The sequence below is a fragment of the Malurus melanocephalus genome, unplaced genomic scaffold (assembly GCF_030028575.1).
Source record: "Malurus melanocephalus ecotype Western Australia unplaced genomic scaffold, MMel_1.1 scaffold_885, whole genome shotgun sequence".
Lineage (NCBI taxonomy): Eukaryota > Metazoa > Chordata > Aves > Passeriformes > Maluridae > Malurus > Malurus melanocephalus.
The window spans coordinates 158,149-166,968 of record NW_026624117.1 but is presented as its reverse complement, the minus strand read 5'-3'; the positions used below and the strand labels follow the sequence as shown (position 1 = coordinate 166,968).

Here is an 8,820-nt window from a genome sequence, read left to right as displayed (position 1 = left end):
ACCTTCCCACCCTTCCCACCTCGTTCAGCAGGTCCAAAGCGTGCACTTTCACAAAGGAGCTGTCCTGAATTCCTGAGAGGTGAAAGAGACCTAATGACATGAGCAGAAAGATTCTAATGATCCAGACATTATGAATATGCCTTTGGAAAGGCCCTGGAGGGTACAGCCTCAGCTCCTGGGACGCTGTGATGTTGTTTGTGGACCTATGAGTTAGGAAGAGGCTGGAGGGGGCAGGTTGTGATTAACAGTTCCCCAGCAGAAAACACCCTGAAAACGCTTCATTTATTAAAGACCTGCAAATTATGGAGCTACAAACCTTGGAAACAACATTTCCATAAGATTTTCCTATTTCTTTGCACTGATGAGACAGACCCAGGAAGCTTATGGGTTCAAGTAACTGAATGAAAGCACGAGGGAAAGCTTAATTTAATTTTTTAAGTTCTCTGAACAATTACTTAACTTCTTAATTTAACTAGTGTCCTCATTTCCTGAAAATGAACAGGAAAAATAGCAAGACAGAGGGAAAGGTGTGCAGAGTGAGGCTCCTGGGCACAGATGAGAGGCAGAGGGGACCGAGGTGTCTCAGCACTAGAAGCATCCCCAGAGTGCAGACACCCTCCACTCCCACAGAGTACAACTCATCCCGTGTTTTTGCCTGCTCTACACTGATTAGCCTTGATAACAGGGGAAGGAATGTGTGCTCCCTCAGGAGAGATGCTTGCTGCCGACAAATGTTGGGAAACTCCTGAGGAATCATCCGCAGACCAGGCGAAGCTTCCAGCGACGCAGCTTACAGCAGTTTCGGTTCATTCCTGCCACCACACCCTGACTCCCAATTATGTTCWCCAGTCCAAGGAATGAAATCCAGCGATTCTTTCCTATGCACAATGACTTTATTAGAGCTTTACCTATTCTGAGCTTTGTTTCTGGGTGTTTTRGGCCGGAGGGAAGCCCAGGGTGTCAGGCACCGTGTCTGGGTCCAGCTGCAGCTCTGCCTTGCAATAAATCACTTTGGGAAGCCTCTCCACTCCCCTCCTGAGCTTGTTGGAGATATCACCAGAATGCCTTTAATGGCATGAATAAGGAACATCTAAGGAGGCAGGATCTTTGCCACAGAAATAAGAATAGGAGCAATAAAATGATGAGTAAATCCATGAATAGTGGGATAATTCAGTCCTTCAGTAAATGAGATCATTTAYCTGCCATAACAATAGCTATTCCAATCCACAATCCTGACAGTGAGTGAGGATTTCAGTGACAATGTGAACTCACTTTTCCTTGGTGAAGGAGATTTGGAGAATTTTTTACAAGGAACAGTTGAGTTCAGAAAGCCAAGGAATGCCTGTCCCTTGCTCCATGGTCACTGGAAAAGGGTCTTCCTAGGGAGAAGCCCAGTTCTCAAGAGTCTCAGCAAAACATCTCATGAAAAGAATGAATTCTCAGCCTGAATTTTGATGTCAAAAGTGTGAAATGATTCTTACTTGTAATTTTTCTTGTCTAGTTAAGATTTGGAAATGCTGCTGACAGAGAGCCTCTAGTTTGTGCCAAATCCAGCTTCTGCAGCCCATGCAGAACTGCACAGGGCAGTGACTGCTCTGCAGCTCTATCAGCAATTCTGTCTTCATATGTCCCAGCACAGCAATCCCAAAGCTCTGATTAAAACACRGCACGTATTGACAGAGAAATTGGCCATAGGATGTTTTCACTCCCATTCACTGTTTCAAAACCACYCTTTCCCAGCACCAATTACAACCCATAATGAGGAGAAGTGCAGAAATTATCTTTCACTGAACAGCAGGAAATATTTAAAGCACCTTTACCTTCCTTTACACTCTCCACATAATGAAACAAATCCTTTGTGAATTACTGGAGAGCCACAATCATATATGAAGAACCTTTTTATCCCTGTCTATTAAGAGATCCCTCTTCAGTCTCACTTGTCTCRCAGCAGAGGGTTTCAGATTTGTCATTTTGCCAGTGGAGTGATTTAAAGGTTAATCTCTGTGTCTCTGATCTTTCCAGAGTTCTTACATCACTCCTCATACATCATTCGAAAAGCAAACTTAGTATTTCTTCTTTCTTTTTCATCTYGCATATTCCAACCTCAGCACCTTGCATGAAAACTGCTTATTCAACTCAAAATAAAATGAAAATAAATTAATGAGAGATAAAGAGCTCTTTGATGCAATAACCTTTAATGATTTCTTCCTGGTATGTAATTTAGGACAGTGTTTTTCCTGGCTTAATGCTGTAAGTTTGCATCACAAACAAAAAGCCGATGATTCATAAAACATTATTGCTAATGTATTTTTGAAATTAGCAAGAGACATGTAAAGTATCTTCCTTGTCTACCGGGCTCCTTGAAAGGAAACTTCCCTTTGAGAAATTATTCTTGGCACCATTGGCTGGAGTAGCCAGCCTTATGGGAAGAAGACGTGGTGGTGACACCCACTGTGGAAGGTATAAATAGGGATTGGCGGCCACGCACAGCTCGCAGTCTGATTTCGTATCAAGCTGTGCATCTTGCTTTGGGCTTCTGCTTGTGTTTCCAGCCCCTGTCGCCATGAGTTGCAACGTTAAGGAGTCTATTACTATGTCTAGCAAAGGCAGGAGCAGTGGTGGCAGCTGTATCATTGGTGGTGGTGGTGGAGCACGGATTTCTTCCTTTGGCATGGGCAGTTGCAGAGGTTTTTCTGGAAGGAGTTACTGCGGTGGAGTGAATTATGGAGGGGGCCTGAGTGTTGGTAGCTTGGCTGGTGGGAGCTATGGAGGTGGCAACTGCTATGGCAACGGCCTCGGCTTTGGCCTCGGAGGYGGTGTGGTTGTTGGTGGTCTTGGTGGCGAGTGCTTGCTTTCATCCTGCGATGAGAAAGTCACCATGCAAAACCTCAACGACCGCCTGGCTTCCTACCTGGACAAGGTGAAGTGCTTGGAGAAGGAGAATGCTGAGCTGGAGTGCAGGATCAGAGAGTGGTACGCGGCACAGGGCCTCTCCTGYGAGCCCCGCGACTACAGCTGCTACTACAAAGAGATTGAAGATCTTCAGAACCAGGTAATGCCCCCTCGGCTTGTTCCTCCACTTTTGAAAGCTTACTGTTAAATTTCTGGGTTGTCCCCCCCCTTTTGAAAACTTACTGGTAAATTTCTGGGTTGTTCCTCCCCTTTTGAAAACTTAATGTTAAATTTCTGTGTAGTTCCTCCCCTTTTTAAAACTTACTGCTAAATTTCTGTGTTGTTCCTCCTCTTTTTAAAACTTACAGCTAAATTTCTGAGTTGTTCCTCCCCTTTTGAAAACTTACTGTTAAATTTCTGTGTTCTTTCTCCCCTGTTGAAAGCTTGCTGTAAAATTTCTGGGTTGTTCTCCCCCTATTGGAATCCTATTGATGAATTTGTGTTTAGAACCTACTGCAGTTGTCAGAGAGAACTCTGGCACTTCTGAATGTCTTTGCAAAMAGAAATTCTGGCAAATTCCCCTATGACATTGCTGAGGGTGTGGCACATCAAGGATGGGTGCCACAAGGTGATATGGGTGGGAGAATGGTCAGAAAAAGGAAAAGGATGCTTTGGTACATTGTGTTTTRGCTGTACAGCTGTAAATGTGGTATTACCAWYRTGCTCTGAGGAAATGTAGTGGTGTSAGMGCCACAGGAAAAGCAAARGGAACTATGGAACAATCAAAAACATACACATTGAATGCTTTATGAAATGAAATGTTATATATCCTCAGTGAAAAAAACTGAGATTTGAAACTGATTGTCACAGTAGCAGAAACAGCCTGATATTAATAAGTCCAAAATGAAAATTATGGCTGATCCTAAGGCTTAAAGACGCTTTCCCACCATCTTCCCTGAAGGTCCTTAAGTTTGAAGCTCAGAACATGCCAGCTTGAATGCCAGCTGAGATTTGGTATCTTAAGGAAGGTTCTTAGGTTGACTRTGAAGCATCTTTGGAACTTGCTTTCAGATCTCAAAACTGGGAATTCCCATCTCCCAGCTCTTTAATTCCCAACTCAACATGGTTGATCTCTTTACTGACTGTGAGTAAAGGAGGCAAAGCCACCTTCTTCACTCCTCTGCTCAAGGGACTAGCTTAATTAAGTCAGGAGTTGAAAGAAAATGGGAATTGTGAAGAGTTACTATCTAACTGCAATGCAGAAAGATCTATAGAGTAGAACAGGAGAGAAGGAGACATCTCTCATGGTCTGCTGTTTTCCAGATTGTCTGCGCAACCATTGATAACAACAAGATCATCCTGGACATTGATAACAGCAGGATGGCTGCTGATGACTTCCGCGTGAAGTGAGTGCCCCTCTCTGAACCTGCTGCCTCCCCCCTGCTCCTTTGCACCTCCCTGGAACCTCAGAGCATTAATTACAGAGGCTCCAGACACGTCTCCCCACTCCTCTGCGGTAGGGCAGGATGATGAAAGGCATTTTGCTCCTGGTCACCAGCCCKACCTTAATTAGTGTTCTTGGGTAAAAAATTTAGCAACAGCGTTTGTGGTGAGGCTGGGGACGGACACCTCAGGGAGTGGCCCATTAGCACCTCAGACCAGTGCAGATGGGATCAACAAAGCAGAAATGCAGCTGAATAAGTGATACCAAATATACAGTGAGCAGGAGCAGGGAAAAAAAAAACCAAACAAACCAGAAAGCAGAGGAATAAAAGCTTTCCCATAACAGACATGATGTGGTGCAGAAATCCAAGATACGGTGCATTCAGCTTGGACAGCAAAATACAGGTCAAAGCAGGGAGCTGGGAGAGGAGATTTTGGTACAAATAGAGCCCATGTGGGCTATTCCCATCCTGAATCTGTGTTTTCTGGCACAACCCAGGTACGAGACGGAGCTGGCCCTGCGCCAGAGCGTGGAGGCCGACATCAACGGGCTGCGTCAGGTGCTGGACCAGCTGACACTGTGCAGGTCTGACCTGGAGGCACAGCTGGAGTCGCTGCGGGAGGAGCTCTGCTGCCTGAAGAAGAACCACGAGGAGGTAGGTCCTGCCCTGACCCTACGAGCATGATGGCCCTGGCAGAAAACTTTGCCACTGTGCTTGGAATTTAAAAGATTATCCACTTTGAGGGCTCAGACCCCTCTGTCTCAGGAGGGCAGGGGCAGCTGCTGCTCCCGGGGCTGTGCTGACCCTGGGAGTGCCAGAGTGGGGAAAGTTTCTGCTGACTCCAGTGGATGAAGAAAGAAATTAGCCAACAGATTTGTTGGGAAAACACTTGCACCATCCTCCAGTGCCCTTCACAGCCACAGCAGGGAGGAAACTCTCACAGGGAGGGAAGGCAGTTCTTGGCCACTGAGCTCTGCTCTTCTGTGCTGCCTTCCAAAGGTTGGTATGGTCTGATCTGGGATTTATTTCCAGGAAATGTGCTGTCTGAGGAAACAATCAACTGGAGATGTGAGTGTGGAGGTCAATGCCTGCCCTGGACCAGATCTCAGGCAAATCCTGGAGGATTTGAGATGCCAGTATGAAACACTGATAGCGCGCAACCGCAAGGAAGTCGAGGATTGGTACGAGTGCAAGGTAAGTGACACACTTGTGCTGCAAACCAGACTCACACACACAGCCCCRGGCTCAGGAGTCTTTCAGAGACCAGATATGGAGAAAATAAGCAGTTCTTCCTTCTCAGTGAAGCCCAAGAGCAGCACTCATTACACCCTGTGTTCCACGGGAACCACAGGCCTGTCTGACCAGTTTGTAATATCCCATCTGGAACAGCAGCATTTGCCACAAGGCCTTGTGGTGTGTTGTTGGAACAGAGATGTTCAACATTTGGATTAAAGAGATTTAATGGCCAYGAGGTTAATGGGATTTGTAAAACCAACAAGCAGTGGAGCTGGTGGGGAACGCCCTGTGCCAGAGAACCTGCCCTGCTCCATGTTTGCTTTCACTGAACACTCACCATGTTCTGCTCCTGTAAAAGCAACTCCAGTGTTCCCAGATATTCCCTGAAGTTTTTTATGCTGGTGATTTCAGATTGAGGAGGTGAATCGGGAGGTTATTACAAGCGGTCAGGAGGTGGAGACGTGCAACAACCAAGTGACTGAACTGAGACGCCAATTGCAAGCCCTGGAAATCGATCTCCAAGCTCAGCTCAGCCAGGTGGGTGATGAGCTGACTCAGCTCCGAATGGTCACTGCTGGATTTCTCAGCATGAACAGCATGATGGTGGTGAATGGCTCATTCATTTTTGGAATGGAAATAACAAACTCAAGGGTGACACTTACATGACTGTTATTTTTTCTGCTTGTCTTATCAGAGAAACAACTTGGAATCATCTCTTGCTGAAACTGAGTGCCAGTACAACACCCTCCTGGGTGATCTACAGAACCAGATCACGTGCGTGGAGCAGCAGTTGGCTGAAATAAGAGCAGAAATAGAGTGCCAGAACCAAGAGTACAAAACCTTACTGGACGTCAAGTGCCGCCTGGAGCAGGAGATCCAGACCTACCGGTGCTTGTTGGAAGGAGGACAGCAGGACCTCATGTAAGTACCTCTCCAGATCCACAGAGAATAAATGAAAATATCAAGGATCTGTGTCACAAATTGGGGATCCAACCTGATCTTTAGTCCTTCTTAAGGCTTTCTCTGAGATGAAAATGCTGCCTTGTGARCAACTTCCTTGTGATGAACATTTCAGTCAGAACTAAATGTCAGTCACTGGGATCTGTAAAGCAGAGCACTAAATCTGTTAACTGTGGTGACAACACTGTCATTCGTGGCATTATGTCAGCATTGGTGACAGTCCCTTTTCTGTAGTGAGATGGGTGAGAACTCTGCGTGCCAAGGGGAGCACAAATGCAAAGAAACTGTGAAAGAAAATGTAATGTAAAATACCGTAACCCTTATAAAGGCAATAGTTTGTGACTTTGTTTTGTGTAGTCAGCCAGCAGTGACATGTAAAGTCCTAAATTTCCCTGTTTCTCTCACCAAATTTACCCCACCAGTCACGGAGGAGGAATCGGAACCGGTGGAGGGGTCATTAGGACGAGCCACACCTACACAACTTCAGCTGCCCACTGCCAGCCCCAGGTCCCACCCTGCAAGGCCGGAGACATACAAAGTAAGGACCGTGTCTTCACCAAAGGCAAACTGCTCTGTTCATTCCCTTGTGAACTGAGGACAGGAGACAGAACATTCCTAGACAGTCACTGTGCTGCAGGGGTGGTGTCACTAAAAAATAGGTTTAAAGAGAGCTTGGACTGAACACAGGGTGCAGGAAGCAAATGGGAGACAAAAGGGAGTGGTAGAATGCAGAGGAGAAGGCCAGGGAAATAAGGCATGAATGGAAGAGCTGGAAGAAGGAGTAAAGAAGACAACAGCCAAAACTTAGCAAAAGAGTCTGGAAAGAGTGAAAACAAGGGTAAATCTTTAAGCTTACAAGTGAAAATTGCCATTAAAGCAAATTATTTAGGGAATTTCTTGGGTTTCCTGGGTTCCTGCCAAGTTCTCCAGCTTAGCAGTACATTCCAGAAGGGAATACCACACAGATCCAATGTCRATTCCTTGTGTTCCAATCAAATAATGCTGCTGTGTTTTCTCTCCAGTGACCTGCAGGAGAATTTGTGATTAAGGAGGAACGGACTGGAAGGTGACAGGGAAACCCACAGACTACCCAGGAACACTCCGTGTCCACTGCACCCTCTGTGCAGAGAAAGTAGAAGTAACTCAGCGATGCTTGGCCACGTAGCTAAAGGAGGTGTCAGGTGCCACCTCCTCTGTTCTGCTCTTTTGTTCTGCAATGCTGTAACTGCTAGAAGTTACCTGAGTTAGTCAGGTCRCTTATGTACCTGCTGGTGAAAATTGTCTCTAATAAAACTTTGCTTTTGCCTGATGCAATCAAGTACCTGTGTCTGAAATTGAGTTCCTTTAGAACACCAGGTGCTGATCCATGAACAAGGGGCACCTAAACTGGTCAGGATTATCCTGTACTGGGAACAAAGCTGCTTTGCCAGAGGGAGTCAGAGAATGGCCCCACTGGTCTGGCAGGTCTTGTCCAGCTCCTCGTTGCTGTCACAGCCTGAGGCAGATGTGTGACATCTATTCCTGTGTGACATGGGAGGAGTCAGACAGGCCAGCAGAGCTGGAGCTCATCAGTGAAAGAACAGGGACAGTGAAAGAGCAGAGACAGAAATGTCTCTGCCATGGCTCAGCTTGGTGGGTGCCCACACAAAGCTACCACCTCAGCAGCCATCTCTGCTGCACATCTCCAGCTGCTCTCCAGATGTGTCAGGTGTTAAACTGGGAGRTGCACTGGTGCTGGGGAGTGTGATGTCTGTCACATCTCAGTAGGTGTCTCCTGGTCCCACCTTCTCCTGGATTCGTGCAGTGTGAGGGTCTGAGTGGTGCTGCCCCTCGGCTGAGTGAATCTCACCTCCTCTGTGCCAAACCACTGCCCGGGGAGGGCAAGGACAGTGCCCCTTGTTCTGGGTCCTGTCAGCAGACCAGGAGGTGCTGAGATGGCAAATGATSCCACAGCCTCCTCTGCTCTTCAGACATCCACAGCTGTGCAGAGACACCCACAGGACGGAAAGAGATGATGGCCTGGAAGCCGTGTTTRTACCTTATGTGACACGGTACAAAGATGTCTCACACCCAAACACGTGTCAAATATYTTGGCCTCCTTTGCTGAGAAATTWAAAAAAAWTTKRAAMMWWAAARWWAAWTYMWTTYCYCAAGCCCCGCTYCTGACTGTGCCASACACGTACARAAGATAATTTCTGCCTCTGCTCTGGCCGATTTGTGGCTGCACTAATCTGGGAGACGGGACGGGGCAAGAGGAGGGCGGAATTTTGGTTGTGAGGAAGCGGAG

The 8,820-nt window shown here is 46.7% G+C and overlaps 1 protein-coding gene across 1 annotated transcript; it reads left to right on the top strand.

Annotated features, from left to right (window-relative positions):
- Positions 1-2,479: 2,479 nt before the first annotated feature.
- On the top strand, positions 2,480-7,851 carry LOC130585403 (keratin, type I cytoskeletal 13-like). The gene is made up of 8 exons (XM_057385879.1): positions 2,480-3,052; positions 4,216-4,298; positions 4,835-4,991; positions 5,370-5,531; positions 5,985-6,110; positions 6,268-6,494; positions 6,956-7,071; positions 7,556-7,851. The coding sequence occupies exons 1-8, from the start codon at positions 2,564-2,566 to the stop codon at positions 7,579-7,581; spliced, it is 1,386 nt and encodes a 461-aa protein (XP_057241862.1). The 5' UTR covers positions 2,480-2,563; the 3' UTR covers positions 7,582-7,851.
- The last annotated feature ends 969 nt before the right edge of the window (positions 7,852-8,820 follow it).